Source organism: Nerophis lumbriciformis, linkage group LG23 (assembly GCF_033978685.3).
Source record: "Nerophis lumbriciformis linkage group LG23, RoL_Nlum_v2.1, whole genome shotgun sequence".
Taxonomy (NCBI): Eukaryota; Metazoa; Chordata; class Actinopteri; order Syngnathiformes; family Syngnathidae; genus Nerophis; species Nerophis lumbriciformis.
The window spans coordinates 9,602,395-9,625,451 of record NC_084570.2 but is presented as its reverse complement, the minus strand read 5'-3'; the positions used below and the strand labels follow the sequence as shown (position 1 = coordinate 9,625,451).

At 41.5% G+C, this 23,057-nt stretch overlaps 1 protein-coding gene across 2 annotated transcripts; it reads right to left on the bottom strand.

Annotated features, from left to right (window-relative positions):
- Positions 1-1,835: 1,835 nt before the first annotated feature.
- LOC133622437 (protein boule-like) lies at positions 1,836-22,740 on the bottom strand. Of its 2 annotated transcripts, XM_061985182.1 has the most exons (9): positions 22,566-22,740; positions 21,141-21,251; positions 14,548-14,639; positions 14,419-14,473; positions 14,297-14,357; positions 14,137-14,234; positions 8,541-8,612; positions 6,368-6,457; positions 1,836-2,340 (listed from the first exon to the last, which is right to left on the bottom strand). In XM_061985182.1, exons 1-9 carry the CDS (start codon positions 22,584-22,586, stop codon positions 2,251-2,253), a joined length of 690 nt encoding a protein of 229 aa, XP_061841166.1. In that variant the 5' UTR covers positions 22,587-22,740; the 3' UTR covers positions 1,836-2,250. The 2 variants fall into 2 exon arrangements, with proteins under 2 accessions (XP_061841166.1, XP_061841168.1); XM_061985184.1 differs by lacking the exon at positions 8,541-8,612.
- Between the last annotated feature and the right edge of the window lie 317 nt (positions 22,741-23,057).

The window sequence follows — 23,057 nt, the reverse complement described above, 5'->3', positions numbered from 1 at the left end:
GTGCGCTACTGCGACCACTCTGGTGCTACCTGAGTTTTATTCATTAAAAGATATTTTTACTTGCACGTCGCCTAACATCCCTGCATCCTGCAGTCATGTCATCATCTACCATGCGCTATTGTGACATTGGCATCAGCAAAACTGGTCCTGTATTTACTTGGCATCAAATCAAAACCAAAATATGCAACACGACCTACTGCTTCAAGCTATCAGGAATGGCTAATATGAATGATATGGCATAATATGGTTTCTCTTCAAAGTCGGTACAACTCAGCATGTTCACAAATTGTTGACTGGATGGCACCACCCTGTGGCCACTCATGATATCCCAGCTCCACAATGTCTGTTTTCTCAGACAGTGGGCCATTACAACCTTTGTGTACACATAATATGAACATATTACTCGACAACAAATTGTTAAAAAAATATTTTTGTTGAAATTTGAAGCTGCAAATTATTTCCACTGAAAATACAACTTTCAGTTGATTTTTCTCTCGTACAAAGCATTCTTATTCAGTACAGTAATTAACTATCAGAATACTTAATGATTTAATAAAACACCTTTGTACTGCCGAATTAGCATGGCATTCAGGCACACACAAAACATTTCAATGTTTTCGCTCGTTACAGCCAACACACAATAAAATGCACCAATGTTTAGGGTACTCCGGCATGTTCATTGAGGCAAGTCTAAAACCTGTGGGTCCGAATGCTTAACGTGGCACATTAATTACTTAATTATTATTATTATTATTTTTTTAAGGAGCGCCGTAAAAATGGCTGCGCCGTCGGCGATCTCGTCTTGTCTCCCTGTAATGTATGTCTGCTCTTAGTGGGACTGTGCCGAAGATATACTTTTCAGTTCTTATGTGTCTTGTGCATGTTAAGAATTGACAATAAATCATCTTGAATCTTGAATGCTCCAAAGCATTCACACATATGGTTTTCTTTCTTCTTCTTCTTTTCCAGTTTTGGCGCGCTCTACCTTTTACATTTTTCATCCGATTCAAACCGTTCCAACTTCAAACTGTTCAGCCTATTCGGGAATCGCTGGCTTTCCCTTGACAAATTCCAAAAATTCCCAGATTTCCCAGAATTCCGGGCTTTCCGGGACATTTTCACCATTTCCACATTTTTCAACCAATTCAAACCATTCCACCTTCAACACACTCCACCATTCTGGAAATTTAAACTACCCTTTTTCCAAGTTCAAAAAAATTCCAGGATTTTCCAGAATTCCTGGTTTTCCAAAGCCCTATTTCCACCCTTTTTTCTGGGACTACTCCTTCCACATTTTTTAACCCACTTCAACTGTTCCACCGTCAAAACATTCCTCTTAATTAGGGAAAAAAATGAAGTTGTTTTTTGAACTGGAAAAATTCCCGGTTTTCCCTAAATTCCAGGAATTCCGTAATAATATTTCTCAATTCAAATGTTACTTCTTCAACATTTCTCAACCGATTTTTTAAATTCCAACACCAACCATTTTATTCAGACCATTCAAGTTTTAATACCATTTTTAAAAAATTCCCGCTTTTCCCGAAATTTCCAAATTTTTGGGAAATTCCCATTTAAATCAATGGGACATTCTTAAAAGTTCCACAATTACCACATTTTTCATCCGATTCAAAAACTGTTCCAACTTCAAAATATTCCGCCTGTTTGGGAATTGTGTGCTCTACTTCAACAATTCAAAATTTTTTTTCCAGGATTTCAGTTCGACTTCAGCATTGGAGCATTCACACGCAATTCCTTCAGTAATTGCCTCATCTAGTTATTATTAATTTATGTTATATGATGGATGGATGTACAGTGTTGTTGACAGTAGACTTGCGCTGTGCTGTAATTATTTATTTTGTTCCTAAAAGAATGAGAGTTTTACACTTGATTTGAGTAAGCAACAAATTAGTTCTACTCAATTGAACTTTTGTAATTATCAAGTACAACACACATTCTACTAAAATCTTACTTCAGCAGAGTAACAAAATGGAGTAAAACGTAGCAAAGAACTGCACCGACATAAAACAAACATGATGTTGAGCAACCAATGTAAGGAATCTTACATTGCAAAAATTTAACACTTGCTAATTTAACTAATCCATTGCAACTCAACATAATCTCAGTCAACAATGTCCTCCAAATACACACAATTAGCATGTGAGGACATTTGTATAATGACTTGGAACATCTGGCAGGAAGTAGTTTAGTTTTCAATGCTTGTCGATGCGACTGATGGGTGAATACTGCCTCTTAAGGGTTATGTTGTTGGAAACCGGGTGGCACTCCTGCAGGACTTGGTGGATATGCAGCACAAACGTGTGGCACTGTAGGGTCTGCAAACTGTACATACAGTAAATGACACAAAGCAGAATCTTAGCCCTTTTGAATTATGTTACGGGAAAAACGCAGCACATTTACCACATCCCCACTTGAGCGTATGGCGATACTGACACAGGACAGACTACAGACATCCCTCGCCATGTTGCACTTTAAATGAGGCTTTTAGGAGCAACTTTTGCGAATTTGGGGCTAAATTAAGTCATATGTATTGCGGTACATTACATGTCTTATCTTCTATCATTAAGTTGTGCTGACAAACAATAGATATTCACAAAGCGGGGCTTCTGTTTCTGTGTTAAGGATAACTTCCTTTTTTACTATGATTACGTCGATATACAAACCCCGTTTCCATATGAGTTGGGAAATTGTGTTAGATGTAAATATAAACGGAATACAATGATTTGCAAATCCTTTTCAACCCATATTCAATTGAATCCACTACAAAGACAAGATATTTGATGTTCAAACTCATAAACTTTTTTTTTTTTTTGCAAATAATAATTAACTTAGAATTTCATGGCTTGCAACCCGTGCCAAAGTAGTTGGGAAAGGGCATGTTCACCACTGTGTTACATCACCTTTTCTTTTAACAACACTCAATAAGCGATTGGGAACTGAGGAAACTAATTGTTGAAGCTTTGAAAGTGGAATTCTTTCCCATTCTTGTTTTATATAGAGCTTCAGTTGTTCAACAGTCCGGGGTCTCGGCTGTCGTATTTTACGCTTCATTATGCGCCACACATTTTGATGGGAGACAGGTCTGGACTGCAGGCGGGCCAGGAAAGTACCCGCACTCTTTTTCTACGAAGCCACGCTGTTGTAACACGTGCTGAATGTGGCTTGGCATTGTCTTGCTGAAATAAGCAGGGGCTTCCATGAAAAAGACGGCGCTTAGATGGCAACATATGTTGTTCCACAACCTGTATGTACCTTTCAGCATTAATGGTGCCTTCACAGATGTGTAAGTTACCCATGCCTTGGGCACTAATGCACCCCCATACCATCACAGATGCTGGCTTTTGAACTTTGCGTCGATAACAGTCTGGATGGTTCGCTTCCCCTTTGGTCCGGATGACACGATGTCGAATATTTCCAAAAACAATTTGAAATGTGAACTCGTCAGACCACAGAACACTTTTCCACTTTGCATGAGTCCATCTTAGATGATCTCGGGTCCAGAGAAGCCGGCAGCGTTTCTGGATGTTGTTGATAAATGGCTTTCGCTTTGCATAGAAGAGCTTTAACTTGCACTTACAGATGTAGCAACAAACTGTATTTAGTGACAGTGGTTTTCTGAAGTGTTCCTGAGCCCATGTGGTGATATCCTTTAGAGATTGATATCGGTTTTTGATACATTGCCATCTGAGGGATCGAAGGTCACGGTCATTCAATGTTGGTTTCCGGCCATGCCGCTTACGTGGAGTGATTTCTCCAGATTCTCTGAACCTTTTGATGATATTATGGACCGTAGATGTTGAAATCCCTAAATTTCTTGCAATTGCACTTTGATAAACGTTGCTCTTAAACTGTTTGACTATTTGCTCACGCAGTTGTGGACAAAGGGGTGTACCTCGCCCCATCCTTTCTTGTGAAAGACTGAGCATTTTTTGGGAAGCTGTTTTTATACCCAATCATGGCCCCCACCTGTTCCCAATTAGCCTGCACACCTGTGGGATGTTCCAAATAAGTGTTTGATGAACATTCCTCAACTTTATCAGTATTTATTGCCACCTTTCCCAACTTCTTTGTCACGTGAAGCTGGCATCAAATTCTAAAGTTTATGATTATTTGCAAAAAAAAAATGTTTATCAGTTTGAACATCAAATATGTTGTCTTTGTAGCACATTCAAATGTATATGGGTTGAAAATGATTTGCAAATCATTGTATTCCGTTTATATTTACATCTATCACAAATTCCCAACACATATGGAAACGGGGTTTGTATTTTGGCATCACAACATCTTTTGTTTTTTTAAAATGTATATTATGTTTATAAACTCAGGAAATATGTCCCTGGACACATGAGGACTTTGAATATGACCAATGTATGATCCTGTAACGACTTGGTATCGGATTGATACCCAAATTTGTGATATCATCCAAAACTAATGTAAAGTATCAAACAACAGAAGAATAAGTGATTATTACAATTTAACAGAAGTGTAGATAGAACATGTTGAAAGAGAAAGTAAGCAGATATTAATAGTAAATGAACAAGTAGATTATTAATACATTTTCTACCACTTGTCCTTAATAATGTTGACAAAATAACATAATGATAAATAACACAATATGTTTCTGCATACGTCAGTAGACTAATTAGGAGCCTTTGTTTGTTTACTTACTACTAAAAGACAAGTTGTGTAGTATGTTCACTATTTTATTTAAGGACTTAACTGCAATAAGAAACATATGTTTAATGTACCCTAAGATTTTTTGTTAAAATAAAGCCAATAATGCAATTTTTTTGTGGTCCCCTTTTTTTAGAAAAGTACCAAAATAATTTTAGTACCGGTAACGGTACCAAAATTGTGGTATCGTTACAACACTAAAGCCGACAGGGTAAGCTATTTACACCTTGTGTGTTTATTGTCATTTTTAAATGCGTTAATGTTACCCTTATGCGTATGTGGCCATTACGAATTTGCTTGACGAGCGACCAGCTTGGCTCGGAACCCCAGATAACCAGGTAGTACCAAATCTAATGGGTAGTACATGGATTTGATTATGGAAATGTGTCAATTAGGGCTGGGCGATATTGCCTTTTTTTAATATCGCGATATTTTAAGGCCATATCGCGATACACGATATATATCCCGATATTTTGCCTTAGCCTTGAATGAACACTTGATGTATATAATTACAGCAGTATGATGATTCTATGTGTCTACTTTAAAACATTCTTCTTCATACTGCATTAATATATGCTACTTTTAAACTTTCATGCAGAGAAGGAAATCACAACTAAAAAAATCACTATTTTTTTCATACGGTGTTGATCTGGAAATGTTTGCCTCTGCATTCTGATGGTGTGGACGTGTGGCACCGAACGATGTTTACGTGCGGAGTGAGCACTCTTCATTGTCTAGCGGGTGACTTTTCAACTGATGCTACATATTAGCAGTGTAGCCGAGTGTCCTGGGTTCGCCTATACAGTGTACTTATCTAATGAAATAATAAACGGGAGACATTAGAGCAGGTTCGGTAGCCACCGCTTCTTTAATGTCAACATCACATACCTCCTTCCACAACCACACACACCCTACGTCACAGCCCTACGGCAGCAACTCTGGAGGGACAAAACTCCTCCTCCTTAACAACACCCTGAACTGTTTGTTACCGCAGTAATGCTACTTTTTATAGCAACGCTTTCGCCCCACACTTGACAAATTACGGTTGCCTGTTCGACATATTCCCACTTGAAGACAAACCACCGCCAGACGATGGACCCTCTACTGTTTTTCTTAGGAATTAATTATTCCTTCATTTGTTACCAGATTCGCACCTTCTTTCTCTCGTATTACCGCTAGCATCACAGCTAACGTTAGCCATGCTGCTACCTCTCTGCTTGGGGAGGGCGTATACGTATGTGACTTATGACGTGACAGTATGTGACGTGTGTAAGAAGGTGCGCTTGCTGTCTGTGAGAAGGAGAGACAGGAAATGGGTTGTACTTGTACTTGTATAGCGCTTTTCTACCTTCAAGGTACTCAAAGCGCTTTGACACTACTTCCACATTTACCCATTCACACCCACATTCACACACTGATGGAGGGAGCTGCCATGCAAGGCGCTAACCAGCACCCATCAGGAAAGAGTGAGGAGAGCATGTAGTGTAATGCCCGCAGCTAAAAGCAACTGGGTGAGAACGTATACTCGATATCACGATATAGTCATTTTCTATATCGCAGAGAGACAACCCCGCGATATATCGGGTGTATCGATATATCGCCCAGCCCTAGTGTCAATAGTGAGCACAGCCCTGGTAAAGAGTATATACATTGTGTGGTGGAAAAGGGGCGATACCTCCTTCATGAAGTTATGGACCGGGCCGCAATCAGTGGCATGAGACAGATTCACAGAAGTCTGCATGGGAGTGGACAGAGGCGAAGGCACCTGTGGAGCAGTTCATAGTTCAGCTTCCTCAATAGCAGTGTTCATTGTGACAGCCGTTTTTTATTTAGTTTTAGTCATAGTCTTTTGAAGAAAGAGTATTTTAATTTTAGTCTCGTTTTCGTCGACTAAATTGCTCAACATTTAGCCGACTAAAATCACAGTAAATTCTGTCGACTAATATATAAAGTATAAAGGGTAACGCATCTTTTAAGTTGTGTTGATACCACGTTGATTAAGGTTATTACAATTACTGTAAGATGTAATAAATCAACACTGCATAACTTAGCATATGCAGATGCATTTGAATAAATCTGAATAAGAACTAAGACTAAGAAACTCATTAAAGCCTCAGAATGTTTTTCTGTTAATTTCCGAACGTGCATTCAATAGAGTGTAGTATCCAACGAAACAGATAGTCTAAGCGGAGTGTGTGAGGAAATTATGCGCATTTGTATTAAAATAATTGTATTTATTTAACAGGAAATAATGGAAACGGAACATACACATTTTTTTAAAGCTTAAATCTTAACATTAAGAATGTAATGAGAACTGCTATAGTACAGTGTTACATGATTTACATGCACATAGTTGTATACATGAACTGTTGGCAATTTGGAGTGAAATCATATTCGAACTATTATGTTCAATAACATCGTAACTATTTTCCGTCCCATCATTAAAATGTAATTTGTACATTTTATCATGCAGGTCTACCATTTATTTAGACAATTATGACCAAACAAAAATATCACAGATCTTTAGTTTGTTAAAAAAAGAACACTCGCAACGCCAGTGTACAGTGCATGAAAATATGTGTGCATGTTTATGGAAACAAAAGTCCCGTGTAAATACAGCAACCAGTGTTATATAACTGAAGTACATATATACATATACAGTTGGGCTCATAAGTTTACATACCCTGGGAAAATTTATGATTTCTTGGTCATATGAATGATAACACAAAAACCTTTCTTCCACTCATGCTTAATGGTTGTGTGAAGCTATTCATTGGCAAACAACTGTGTTTACTCTTTTTAAATCAAAATGACAAAAGAAAGTACCCAAATGACCCTGATCAAAAGTTTACATACCCCAGTGACTTTGATCTGATAACATGCACAAAAGTTGACGCAAACAGGTGTGAATGGCTAATCAAGGTTCCAATCCTCACCTGTGACCTGTTTGTTTGTAATTAATGTGTGTGTATAAAAGGTCAGTGAGTTTCTGGGCTTCTGACAGACCATTGCATCTTTCATCCAGTGCTACACAGATGTTTCTGGATTCTGAGTCATGGGGAAGGCATAATAATTGTCAAAGGATCTGCGAGAAAAGGTAATTGAACTGCATAAAAGAGGAAAGGGGTATAAAAAGATATCCAAGAAATTAGGAATGCCAATCAGCACCAAACATTGATTAAGAAGTGGGAAATGAGGGATTCAGGTTGACCAGCAAAGATTTCAGCCACAACTGCCAGGAAAATTGTTCGAGATGCAAAGAAATATCCACAAATAACTTCAGCTGAAATACAGGACTCTCTGAAAAATTGTGGTGTGGCTGTTTCAAGATGCACAATAAGGAGGCACTTGAAGAAAAATGGGATGCATGGTAGAGTCGCCAGAAGAAAGTCATCACTCCAAATTACTTTGTTCCAGAAGTTTTGAGGCTTGTCTCTGTGCTGTTTGGCGTAATGTAAGCGGGATACTTTGCAACATTTGCACAGAAATGGCTTTCTTCTGGCAACTCGACCATGCAGCCCATTTTTCTTCAAGTGCCTCCTTATTGTGCATCTTGAAACAGCCACACCACAATTTTTCAGATAGTCCTGTATTTCAGCTGAAGTTATTTGCGGATTTTTCTTCAGTATTTCATAAGCCACACCAGCCGATGGGCTTATGTCACACATCGCATTATCTTATTGTGAGAAAGTGCACACAACCCCGCTTGGCTGTGTTCTGGTGGTTAAAAGGCAAAAGTCCCCTCCCTCACTGCAGTTGTATGGGATCTATGTGTTTAAGAGGCGGCTGAGAATGTGAGGCAATGTTAAAACATGTGCTACACTCGGAGAAAAGATGAATGAACTGACCATGTAGTGGTAAGGGTAACAGTGATAGTAACCACAGCAGTCACACAGCGTAGGCATCATCATTGGGGGAGGCTGCAAGAAAAGATATGCTCTTTGAATTGTCCACATTTTCACCAAGCATCCATCCATCCATCCATCTTCTTCCGCTTATCCGAGGTCGGGTCGCGGGGGCAGCAGCCTAAGCAGGGAAGCCCAGACTTCCCTCTCCCCAGCCACTTCGTCCAGCTCTTCCTGTGGGACCCAGAGACGTTCCCAGGCCAGCCGGGAGACATAGTCTTCCCAACGTGTCCTGGGTCTTCCCCGCGGCCTCCTACCGGTCGGACGTGCCCTAAACACCTCCCTAGGGAGGCGTTCGGGTGGCATCCTGACCAGATGCCCGAACCACCTCATCTGGCTTCTCTCGATGTGGAGGAGCAGCGGCTTTACTTTGAGCTCCCCCCGGATGGCAGAGCTTCTCACCCTATCTCTAAGGGAGAGCCCCGCCACCCGGCGGAGGAAACTCATTTCGGCCGCTTGTACCCGTGATCTTGTCCTTTCGGTCATAACCCAAAGCTCATGACCATAGGTGAGGATGGGAACGTAGATCGACCGGTAAATTGAGAGCTTTGCCTTCCGGCTCAGCTACTTCACCACAACGGATCGATACAGCGTCCGCATTACTGAAGACGCCGCACCGATCCGCCTGTCGATCTCACGATCCACTCTTCCCTCACTCGTGAACAAGACTCCGAGGTACTTGAACTCCTCCACTTTTTCACCAAGCAGTTTAACAATTTAACAATGACATTTAAAGTCTCGATGGGGGGCAGAATGACTTTAAGTATATCGGTTTTCCTACACTCAAGTTTTCGTAGGACTCAATTTTCAACACACATTTTTGACATAAGTCCGTTATTGTTACAAAGTAGTCTTTCTGCCCGCATATCATTCCTTGAGTTCCCAAAGAATCCCTCGCATTAGTGACTCAGACTTTGAGCATTTTATTGAGTTCTGCTGGAAAATAATACATAGTGGGGCCAAAAAAACATGCAAGTTTGCATGCAAAAACATGCACTTTGACTGAATTCAAGGAAGATCATTGTCTTTAATAAAGGTAAAAGTGATCTTAAATGTCCATTTATCTATATCATAAAGCATAAATAAAAACGCTTCTATTACCTCGTTTGTCATTTCCATTGTTCACTTTCTTTAAATTTGCACAGAAGACATACATTTTCACAGAACTATATCAATGTGGAGTGTCTCATGCTGCATTTTAAGTAGGGTTAACAATTGTTTATTTTACTCCTGTTTGTTTCACATTGGGTCGAGGGGGAGGAGTTGCAGCCCCGCTTTACTGTGTACCTCTTGCTTGGTATTCTTGCTCGCCCCGATATAAACTATTTGCTTGCCTAACAGAATTGCTATTGCGATGTGGACACATTTAAAACAGCAGTTTCTTTAATTTAAAAATGCAGCTCAATTTTACACTTAGAAGACTCCTCTCGCGGGCCGGATTGAACCTGTTCGCGGGCCTGATCCGCTTTATTATAACCGCCCTGGTGTTATTTGTGATGTTAAGAGTTCTGTCTAGTAAAAATACTTCACAGGGGCTTAGACAGCAATTTATGTGTTTGTATTTGTTGAAGAATGACAGCTGCCAGTTTAACATTAACTGTCAAAAAAATCAATCCAATCACACTACAGACACTACATTATGTGTATTTACTATGGAATAGTCACATAATTAAATGATCACGGTCATGTCAATATACACTTGTTCCCCTTCAGCTGTGGTCGCACTCACAAGACAACGATCAGTATTTTGGCTTTTCAGAGTTGGCTGAGTAATAGAAAACTATAACTATTTGATACTTTTATTAACGAATGTTGTGTTTTGGACTGCAGTTTTGTTAAATTAAGGAGACTTGTTACGTAAGTCTAGCTTGTGTGTTTAGCTGTTGTGTAGCTGCTTACTCCTAGTAGCCTATAGCCTACCATCTTCACCTTTTAAAATGACTTGACTAAAACTTTGTGTGTTTATTGGAGGACATTTAGACAAGTAAACGCGGGGCATGACTGCCTGTACTGGATATCATATCGAAATTTTTAAGTACCACTAGAGTGGAAATATCAATTAACATACTTATGTGATGTATGACACCATAAGACTTCCAAAGTTTGAAAATAAATTGATATGATCAAAATAGTATCATGATCCGTGACGTAGCGTTAGGAACCACAGATCCTTTCCCCATCAACAACCATAGCAGGCAGGCAGACTTTGTGAGAGCCAACGGCGATTATTTTGGAAAAAATTATGATCCAGAACCTTATATTTTTGAGCCCAAACACAAAGAGGATGAGCAATACGTTTTAGAAGCCGAGTGCTAAACGAATGCAGCTTTATTGAAACATTATAGCATCAGCAGCATTGCTAGGTACTAAACATACAAACTAACCATAATTAAACAAACACTTACTGTACTGTTTTTACTCTCGCTGGGATGTCGAACGACGGGGCGCTCACATAATTCCGTGTAGATGAAGATTCAATCGCAATCCTCACTAAGGGTTAAAAATAAGTTGCCACAACTGCCTCTTTTTTGCCATCTTGGGGGATGTCTAAGTCGACCAGCCTATCCGTACATGGCCAAATGTGTCTACTACCAGGTGAGAGATGCATAAATTATAATCTACAATTAACTTTTAGCAAGTTTGAAGCACAACAAAAGCAACCGCCGGCTCAGTGTTACAACAATGGAGGGTTTATGGGCGCAATGGAGGACCCTTGATCTGGTGACTCTCCCCAAATTATAATAAACACCTCCCAGTCAACTACTAGTAACATCACTATGAGCCCGTTGACCTTCTAGAAATATAAAAGGCAGCTCAGCTCGCTCGCAGTCCTGGCTTGAGGTGAAGGCTAATTCGCATTTAGCGTAACGTTAGCTCATTTTGCGGTGTGTGTGTGTGTGCGTGTGTTACGGACAACAAAGCCCTGTCTGTCTGTTATTTCACTTGACCTTTTTCTGTGTTGATTGAGCTGTGTTGAAGCAGCAAAAAAAGGATATTATGTTAAATGAAGAGTTTCTGTCTCTGATAGTTGATATAATAATGTAACTGCATCATTAAGCCTACATGAACTCCATGGTGTTCAGGGATGAATAGTCTCTCCTATTGCTATTGTACCATTTTTTCAGCTATAGTTACATTAATCATAAGTAATGCAGCAACCTAGTTTTAAATGGCAGGGTCACTGCTATCACATGTTGATAAAAATATAACATTTACATAATAAATAAACTACAGGCTTCCCAAATGCTGTAATAAATTAAGCATGATGAGTTGACTTGAAACTGTTTAATGTTGCACTTTTTGTCATTTTATTTAATCTGAGCAACAACTTGAGGCAGTTTAATGTTGATTAACGTGGGCAGAATTATTATAGTGTTCCCAATGTTAAAAGGATAAAGCCATTGTTTACAAATTTGGTAAATAAATAACCCAAAAATTTGCATTTTGTTGTTTTCTTACTGTACTGAAAATTAACCGAACCGTGACCTCTAAACCGAGGTACGTACCGAACCGAAATTTTTGTGTACCGTTACACCCCTAGTATTTTCACATACTTTGCGGATTGTAAATACAAACCCCGTTTCCATACGAGTTGGGAAATTGTGTTAGATGTAAATACAAACGGAATACAATGATTTGCAAATCATTTTCAACCCATATTCAGTTGAATATGCTACAAAGACAACATATTTGATGTTCAAACTGATAAACATTTTTTTTTGCAAATAATAATTAACTTTAGAATTTGATGCCAGCAACACATGACAAAGAAATTGGGAAAGGTGGCAATAACTACTGATAAAGTTGAGGAATGCTCATCAAACACTTATTTGGAACATCCCACAGGTGTGCAGGCTAATTGGGAACAGGTGGGTGCCATGATTGGGTATAAAAGTAGATTCCATGAAATGCTCAGTCATTCACAAACAAGGATGGGGTGAGGGTCACCACTTTGTCAACAAATGCCTGAGCAAATTGTTGAACAGTTTAAGAAAAACCTTTCTCAACCAGCTATTGCAAGGAATTTAGGGATTTCAACATCTACGGTCCGTAATATCATCAAAGGGTTCAGAGAATCTGGAGAAATCACTATACGTAAGCAGCTAAGCCCGTGACCTTCGATCCCTCGGGCTGTACTGCATCAACAAGCGACATCAGTGTGTAAAGGATATCACCACATGGGCTCAGGAACACTTCAGAAACCCACTGTCAGTAACTAGAGTTGGTCGCTACATCTGTAAGTGCAAGTTAAAACTCTCCTATGCAAGGCGAAAACCGTTTATCAACAACACCCAGAAACGCCGTCGGCTTCGCTGGGCCTGAGCTCATCTAAGATGGACTGATACAAAGTGGAAAAGTGTTCTGTGGTCTGACGAGTCCACATTTCAAATTGTTTTTGGAAACTGTGGACGTCGTGTCCTCCGGACCAAAGAGGAAAAGAACCATCCGGATTGTTATAGGCGCAAAGTTGAAAAGGCAGCATCTGTGATGGTATGGGGGTGTATTAGTGCCCAAGACATGGGTAACTTACACATCTGTGAAGGCACCATTAATGCTGAAAGGTACATACAGGTTTTGGAGCAACATACGTTGCCATCCAAGCAACGTTACCATGGACGCCCCTGCTTATTTCAGCAAGACAATGCCAAGCCACGTGTTACATCAATGTGGCTTCATAGTAAAAGAGTGTGGGTACTAGACTGGCCTGCCTGTAGTCCAGACCTGTCTCCCATTGAAAATGTGTGGCGCATTATGAAGCCTAAAATACCACAACGGAGACCCCGGACTGTTGAACAACTTAAGCTGTACATCAAGCAAGAATGGGAAAGAATTCCACCTGAGAAGCTTAAAAAATGTGTCTCCTCAGTTCCCAAACGTTTACTGAGTGTTGTTAAAAGGAAAGGCCATGTAACACAGTGGTGAACATGCCCTTTCCCAACTACTTTGGCATGTGTTGCAGCCATGAAATTCTAAGTTAATTATTATTTGCAAAAAAAAAAAAAAAAGTTTATGAGTTTGAACATCAAATATGTTGTCTTTGTAGTGCATTCAATTGAATATGGGTTGAAAAGGATTTGCAAATCATTGTATTCCGTTTATATTTACATCTAACACAATTTCCCAACTCATATGGAAACGGGATTTGTACAATCGAACATGGTTTAATGGATACAATGAAACACAGTTAAGCATATAAAGTCAAATTGTTTTTCCACTCTACTGGTACTTTAAATGATCAATCAATCAATCAATCAATCAATGTTTACTTATATAGCCCTAAATCACGAGTGTCTCAAAGGGCTGCACAAGCCACAACGACATCCTCGGCTCAGAGCCCACATCAGGGCAAGAAAAAACTCAACCAAATGGGATAACAATGCAAGCCGATACCATTTGATACTTATTTATTTTGCTGATACTGAGCCTATATCCAATATAAATATCAGATCAGGACACCCCTAAAATATATATAAAATGTAGTCCCTATGATCACCTCTGGTGTAGAAATGGTTGAAGTGAACCTGCTATAAGAACCAACCTGATATGGGTGAGGTTGGAGGTAGGCCACACTGTTGTAGTTCTTGTGGAGGTTTCTTGGGCAGATCACGCTTTGTCGCTTGAGTTTAGTAGAACACGCTGACAGAAGAACAAAACTGTAAACATTTTCCAGCCCCCGACATAAAGATAGTGTCACTTACCGTATTTGAGAACAGCTGGCGCGATGGTGAGCTTTCTGTCGTTCACGTTGATTCCGTTCTCCTAAAGAGAAGACTCATCCAGCAGCTGGCCAGCAACGTGTTAAAAAAAGACGCACACTTACATCATGAAGGGCCTTCACAGCTTCTTCTTTGTGCTCAAATGTAACAAAGCCATACCTGTGCAAAGAGCTCAAAAGATTGAAGAACGGACATACTCAGGGGAACAATCCGTTTATTGCAAAGAAACTCACCCCCTTGACAGTCCTGTAAAATCTACTTTGAATTTCACCTCTGTTACAGTGCCATGCTGGGAGAAGACGCGTTGGAGGTCCTCCGCACTCACCTTCACACACACAGGATTGGCTTTAGATTGATTTGCTTCAGGTAATGTATTGCTACTGTTTAAAGGGGAACATTATCACAATTTCAGAAGGGTTAAAACCATTAAAAATCAGTTCCCAGTGGCTTATTTTATTTTTCTGAGTTTTTTTCAAAATTTTACCCATCACGCAATATCCCTAAAAAAAGCTTCAAAGTGCCTGATTTTAACCATCGTTATATACACCCGTCCATTTTCCTGTGACGTCACATAGTGATGCCAACACAAACAAACATGGCGCATAGAACAGCAAGCTATAGCGACATTAGCTCGGATTCAGACTCGGATTTCAGCGGCTTAAGCGATTCAACAGATTACGCATGTATTGAAACGGATGGTTGTAGTGTGGAGGCAGGTAGCGAAAACGAAATTGAAGAAGAAACTGAAACTATTGAGCCATATCGGTTTGAACCGTATGCAAGCGAAACCGACGAAAACGACACGACAGCCAGCGACACGGGAGAAAGCGAGGACGAATTCGGCGATCGCCTTCTAACCAACGATTGGTATGTGTTTGTTTGGCATTAAAGGAAACTAACAACTATGAACTAGGTTTACAGCATATGAAATACATTTGGCAACAACATGCACTTTGAGAGTGCAGACAGCCCAATTTTCATCAATTAATATATTCTGTAGACATACCCTCATCCGCGCTCTTTTCCTGAAAGCTGATCTGTCCAGTTTTGGAGTTGATGTCAGCAGGCCAGGGAAGCTAGGGTCGATATTCTTCTCTTGATCATCTTCGGTGGCATAAGGGACGGTGTGAGCCAAGACATCCAGGGGGTTTAGCTCGCTCGTCTGCGGGAACAAACTGCCGCCATTGCTTGCCGTGCTACCGAGGGCCTTTGTCCCTGAATTGCTCACACACTCCGGCAGATTCAATGGGGGTCTAGCGGCAGATTTCTTTGACTTTATCGTTGGAAATGCATCTGCTTTGAGTGTCGCAGGATATCCACACATTCTTGCCATCTCTGTCGTAGCATAGCTTTCGTCGGTAAAGTGTGCGGAACAAACGTCCAATTTCTTGCCACTTTCGCTTCTTTGGGCCACTGGTGCAACTTGAATCCGTCCCTGTTCGTGTTGTTACACCCTCCGACAACACACCGACGAGGCATGTCTCCAAGGAACGGAAAACAGTCGAAAAAACGGAAAATAACAGAGCTGATTTGACTCGGTGTTTGAGAAAATGGCGGATTGCTTCCCGATGTGACGTCACGTTGTGACGTCATCGCTCCGAGAGCGAATATTAGAAAGGCGTTTAATTCGCCAAAATTCACCCATTTAGAGTTCGGAAATCGGTTAAAAAAATATATGGTCTTTTTTCTGCAACATCAAGGTATATATTGACGCTTAGATAGGTCTGGTGATAATGTTACCCTTTAAATACCGAACATACTGTGTCTCATTTAAGTAAGTACAACCCCTTTTATTACACCATATACTCTCAAGCGACAAGACAATGTCAATAATAAACAGTTGTATTCTGCCTCGGTTTTTAGGGGTGTCAAAAAAAAAATCAGGATTCTTTACCGATTCAAAAATATAAAAAATCTTTTTTTTTTTTCAATCTGTCCTGTCTAGCCACTCAGGCAAATCATATTCATGTAGATGCCCGTGAAGTGTTGAATACTTCTCCTGTTGCCTTATTTGTATTTGACTTTATTAAATGTTTGGGAAGCATTTTATTAAACAAAACCAACACGTCTTCCTATGAGGAAGCAGTGTCTGGGGAATCTGTGGTGGGCTCTTCTATTTCTGGGGCTGAGGTTGCTGAGGTAGTTAAAAAGCTCCTCGGTGGCAAGGCCCGGGGGGTGGATGAGATCCGCCCGGAGTTCCTTAAGGCTCTGGATGCTGTGGGGCTGTCTTGGTTGACAAGACTCTGCAGCATCGCGTGGACATCGGGGGCGGTACCTCTGGATTGGCAGACCGGGGTGGTGGTTCCTCTCTTTAAGAAGGGGAACCAGAGGGTGTGTTCTAACTATCGTGGGATCACATGGGAGTTTGCCCAACCAGTCTACATGTGTTTTGTGGACTTAGAGAAGGCATTCGACCGTGTCCCTCGGGAAGTCCTGTGGGGAGTGCTCAGAGAGTATGGGGTATCGGACTGTCTGATTTTGGCGGTCCGCTCCCTGTATGATCAGTGTCAGAGCTTGGTCCGCATTGCCGGCAGTAAGTCGGACACGTTTCCAGTGAGGGTTGGACTCCGCCAAGGCTGCCCTTTGTCACCGATTCTGTTCATAACTTTTATGGACAGAATTTCTAGGCGCAGTCAAGGCGTTGAGGGGATCTGGTTTGGTGGCTGCAGGATTAGGTCTCTGCTTTTTGCAGATGATGTGGTCCTGATGGCTTCATCTGGCCAGGATCTTCAGCTCTCGCTGGATCGGTTCGCAGCCGAGTGTGAAGCGACTGGGATGAGAATCAGCACCTCCAAGTCCGAGTCCATGGTTCTCGCCCGGAAAAGGGTGGAATGCCATCTTCGGGTTGGGGAGGAGACCCTGCCCCAAGTGGAGGAGTTCAAGTACCTCGGAGTCTTGTTCACGAGTGAGGGAAGAGTGGATCGTGAGATCGACAGGCGGATCGGTGCGGCATCTTCAGTAATGCGGACGCTGTATCGATCCGTTGTGGTGAAGAAGGAGCTGAGCCGGAAGGCAAAACTCTCAATTTACCGGTCAATCTACGTTCCCATCCTCACCTATGGTCATGAGCTTTGGGTTATGACCGAAAGGACAAGATCACGGGTACAAGCGGCCGAAATGAGTTTCCTCCGCCGGGTGGCAGGGCTCTCCCTTAGAGATAGGGTGAGAAGCTCTGTCATCCGGGGGGAGCTCAAAGTAAAGCCGCTGCTCCTCCACATCGAGAGGAGCCAGATGAGGTGGTTCGGGCATCTGGTCAGGATGCCACCCGATCGCCTCCCTCGGGAGGTGTTTAGGGCACGTCCGACCGGTAGGAGGCCACGGGGAAGACCCAGGACACGTTGGGAAGACTATGTCTCCCGGCTGGCCTGGGAACGCCTCGGGATCCCCCGGGAGGAGCTGGACGAAGTGGCTGGGGAGAGGGAAGTCTGGGCTTCCCTGCTTAGGCTGCTGCCCCCGCGACCCGACCTCGGATAAGCGGAAGAAGATGGATGGATGGATGGAAAACCACTTTTATTTTAAGTAATATAGATATTGTTTAAAGCTGTTTATCTATTTTTAAGGAGAAACATAGTTAATCATAGAACTGGCGTCCAATTTTATTAAAAAGGTATAGATTTTGAATTGAGAATAGATTCTGAATCGAATCGTTACCCCCAAGAATTATATCGAATCGTGTGGTGCCCAAAGATTCACAGTTTCACGGTTTTTGTTAGTAATCTGTTCCAAAAGGCCAGATGAAGACCGAAAGGTACAAAAACCAAAGCAATTTGGCTCATAAGAAATAATAGAAATCTAATTTAAAAAACAAAACATCCATCTTTCCATTTTCTAACACTTGTCCCTCTCGGGGTGGCTGGAGCCTAGAGCCCAGCTGCATTCGGGTGGAAGGCGGGGTACACACTGGACAAGTCTCCCCCTCATCGCAAGGCCAACACAATAACACAAAACATATTCAATAGAGAATAATTATAGTTATATATGCAGAAAACAATGTGAGATACATTTAAATGATGAATGAGATCTTGACTGAATCCCTTTTTTCTTGTTCATACGTTGTTGCAAGTTCTGTCTTGAATTAAAAAGTGTTTCTCATAGGGGTGTAACAGTACGTGTATTTGTATTGAACCGTTTCGGTAAGGGGGATTCGGTTCGGTTCTGAGGTGTACCGAACGTGTTTCCACACAAACATATAAAGTGTCAGGACTTGGTCCTTGGGCTTTGTTTTTCCGGAAAGCAACGGAAAGTTGGCTCGGGCGAGACGGGAATGTGAGTACTTGATTTATTAAACACTATCAAAAAAGAACAAACGAAAGGCGCACACAAGGGCGGAGGTAAAAAACTTGGCTAATGAAAACAAAAGACTTGCACAAAGGCAAAAGACTATGAACAAGAAACATAAACTTACTTGGCATGGAACTGTGAACATGGCATGAAGAAGAGTGATCATAAAGTGTGATGTTGCCAGAAAGACAGCCTGGCAACTCGAAGCTTAAATAATAGTGACATGATTAGTGAAAACAGGTGCGTGACTCAAAACGTGAAACAGGTGCGTGACGTGACAGGTGAAAACTAATGGTTGCTATGGTGACAAAACAAGAGAGTGAAACCAGGAACTAAAAAGCGTCCAAAAAACAAACCGCACATGGCCAAACAAAAACATGATCAACACAGACATGACATAAAGTAGCCGCCTAAGCTAAAGTCTTAACAAACTGTTTAATGTTGCACTTTTTATATGTAGAAGAAAAGTTTTGTCATTTTATTTAATCTGAGCAACAACTTGATGCAGTTTAATGTTGATTAACGTGGGCAGAATTATTATAGTGTTCCCAATGTTAAAAAGGATAAAGCCATTGTTTACAAATTTGGTAAATAAATAACCAAAAAATGTATATTTTGTTGTTTTCTTACTGTACCGAAAATGAACCGAACCGTGACCTCTAAACCCAGATACGTACCAATCCGAAATTTTTGTGTACCGTTACACCCTTAGTATCGCACCTTTTTTTTTTAATAACATCTTCCTTAGGCCCCATGATGGCTTATATTGCAGTCGTATTCATTTAAAAAAGCACATAGTCGAGTCACCAACACGTGGGATTCTGTGCTTTGGCACTTGATTGAGTGGTATGAGGGCAAATGGACTAGTTTGCTAAGTGCAATTTCACGTCAAAATGACAAAAATCAGGGCGAGAGAAAACAGACTCCATTAGCGTAGTCAGGGTACAGTTTCTAAGTGACTCAACACAGCCATTACTGACTAAATAGTTGGCAACACACGGGTATCAAGATGATTGTGTCTTGCCGACTGTAAAGCACGAGTGCTGTAGAATCAGGTTCTGGGGATGCATGCACCGAGGAGCTATGGTTCAATATGTAGTGTGTGAAGCACAGCATCGTCCACTCGATTCAGAAGTAACAACCCCAAACACGCCTCCAAATGTGCCTTGCTGAGGAAGGCGCGGGTGATCGAGTGAATAAGTTGGGTTCCAGACTGGAACCCAATTAAAGGGCATCCTCAAGCGGAAGTTAGAGATGTCCACCAGTGATGTCATCACTGTTCCCTTCAAGAAATATTCGACAAGACCGTGAGGAAGCAGGGTCTTAAAATCACCCGTAACTTACGCCACATACTTCATAGTGAAATTGTGTTGATGCCAAATGGTAAACGGTACAGAACAGTACAAACTCAACAGGTATACATTTTCCTTTGTCCCACTGGAAATCAAAGCACTTAACAACAGAAAACTACTGTAATAACCGCATGCAATAATAAGGAGTGCAATATTGGGATAGTGCAATACGGGACGTGTGCAATACGGGGGGAGTGTAATGTGTGATATCATAACTAACTGTCGTCACTGTGTTGTCGGATTAACTGTTTTTTACACTCAGACTTCCTTTTTTTGTCATTCAAATTTGAACTTTACAGTACAGATCGAGAGGAGCCAGATGAGGTGGTTCGGGCATCTGGTCAGGATGCCACCCGAACGCCTCCCTAGGGAGGTGTTTAGGGCACGTCTGACCGGTAGGAGGCCACGGGGAAGACCCAGGACACGTTGGGAAGACTATGTCTCCCGGCTGGCCTGGGAACGCCTCGGGATGCCCCGGAAGTGGCTGGGGAGAGGGAAGTCTGGGCTTCCCTGCTTAGACCCGACCTCGGATTAGCAGAAGAAGATGGATGGATGGATGGAGTACAGATAAGAACGAAATGTTGTTTCATTAGCTCGTTGTAGTGCGGGATAAAAGATCAATAAGGTGCAGATATAGATAAATAGATTACAGTACAGATAATATATTGCACTTTTGCATATGCATCCACGTTCATGGAAGTATGTTGTATTGTCTTTATATTCCAGCGAGTTTAATCTGTTTTGGGGGGGAATTGAGGGGAACTGTATGTATGTATGTATGTATGTATGTATGTAAAACGATGTGTCTTGATGTCCAAGACAAATTTCTCCTCGGAGACAATAAAGCTTATTATTATTATTATCATGGAGGAAGATTCCAGTAATAAAGATTAAAAGCAGATATAAAGTAATCGAGGCAATAATGGCTGTGTGTTGAGGTATACTGCTTTCCAAGCTGTACACTGAATACTCTAAAGTATATCCAAGTGTCATATTTATAGCATATGATAAAAAGTTTGCTGGAATGTGTTCAATTACAAATGTGAGATACATTTTAAAATGTGCACCTGTAAACATTCACAAGGGGGAAATGAATGAATGGTGTGTATTGGCTCTATAGTATTACATGTGAAACTGTATTTGTGTTGCAAATGTTTCCTGCGACTTGAATGTGTGAGTTTCTGTATTCTCACATTGTTGTCAAATCCTGCGATAAAAATCCGGTTTGGGATGACAGTACCCTCCGGGAAGCTGTCCTGGCTGGGTACCTGGATCTCACTGATACCTGGAGCTGAACCTGACAACTGAAGCAGAGGAAATTATATCATATTAATATAATAATTGATCATTGTGAATATTGAAATGATGACAAGGATTTAGAAATATTAAGTTCAATTAAGGGGTCTGTGTCACGGCCCGGGCACATGTCAATGCGCACTCATCTGTGCGCTCCGATGAGCGCACCTCCAAGAGTGCACTTCCAGTCCTGCTGCAGCCGGCAGCTGCCATCAATCACCGGCAATCAGCACACCTGAAGCTGATCAGAGGCCCGCCTTCATAAGCCTGCGCAACCTGCTATCCCGTGCCAGAACGTAGCTACCTGTCCTGTACACAGACCTCCGCTCCCGCGTGATGAGCTGTGTGTCTCGTCTTTTCCTTATTCTCTCTGCTTCCCTGACCGCCTCTTGGCTCTCGACCTCCCGCTTTGACACGGACCTTCTCCTCCTCGTCGGCCACTAATGTGGCCGTTCTGTGGTCGCCCGCCTCGCCAGATGCGCCGGCGTTCAACCTGTCACCGCCTCGTGACTCTCCCTCGCTGGCTGCAGGGACACTTGGCCTGGCGACCCTCCGCCCTCCCATGACTTTTGAACTCTTTCCGTTTTGTTTCCTGGGGCCATCTGGAATCTGTCTTTAAAGGGGGGTCCTGTGACGATCTGTCACTTCATTTCTGTTTGTGCTTCTTTTTTTTTTTGTATTTACTTCCTATCAGTGCTCTTATTTTGTTTCCATTTCCTGCTTGTCCCGCTGAGCGCTGTGTTTTTCCCCCTCACCTGCTGTTGATTGGCAGCCGGTCCACACCTGCTGCCAATCAGCATGTTCCTATTTATGCCGGTCTCGCCCGCTCCTCAGTGCTCGAGGATTGATTTATGTTTGAACTGTTACATGCAAGACTGCTTCCTCTCTGTTTATCCTATTAAAATCCTCTTACCTGATATTCGTCCTCCTGGTTCCTGCATTTTGGGGTCACAACTGCAGCCATGCGAGTTTGTGACAGTCTGGGGTTTAACTTTAAACACATTCCTTGTAAACAGGTCGTTAAGTTGTTTATCCAACAGCATTTACTTAGTTAATATATTTACAACCAATGTTCAACATTTGCATACATTTTTTTTTTACAGATATTTATAGGTCAGTTAATAAATGTAGTTAAAAGATAGTAGCTTGCTTATTTTTAACAAACAATGCACAATCAAATTTTAGTCAAAAGGCAGCATATTAGAAGGGAAACATAAAAAAAAGAATATTTTTACGATTATTTTTTTAATTAGCGTGTTACCAGTTAGCATACATGCTAACAAGTGGCTTAAGACAAAAACAGAAGTGGCGCTTAAACTCACGTTTTGGCAGTAGTCCGCCATGGCTGCAATCCCTCAAAGCTGGCGTTTTGATGAATGGTTTATAACAATGACAAATAAATCTGGATCAATTTCTGTACATTAATTCGCGACTGTTGCAAAGTTTTTTTTTCTAGTCTGCACCCATTACGGAAGTTGGCGCATGAATCTCGGGTCCTATTTCCGACCGCAGCACTTCAATCCCGATGTGTGTGCGTGCGCGTTTGTATGTGTGTGCGTTAACTTTTACATTTATTTTTGGGATGTTTCATCCTATATTAGTCGCCAGTGATTAAATTGACTCGCCATACATGTATCAAATTACCGCGAAGGCGGACAACAAAGCGGAGGAACACACAAAACAACATTCAAAAGCAGGTATAGTTCCCTCCTATCCTGTGTGCGCGCGTTGCTTGGGAACGTGACATTTACACAAAATTGCCACACGGGGGCGTTATTTTACTTTACATCACATTACATGTGCCTGTGCGTTAT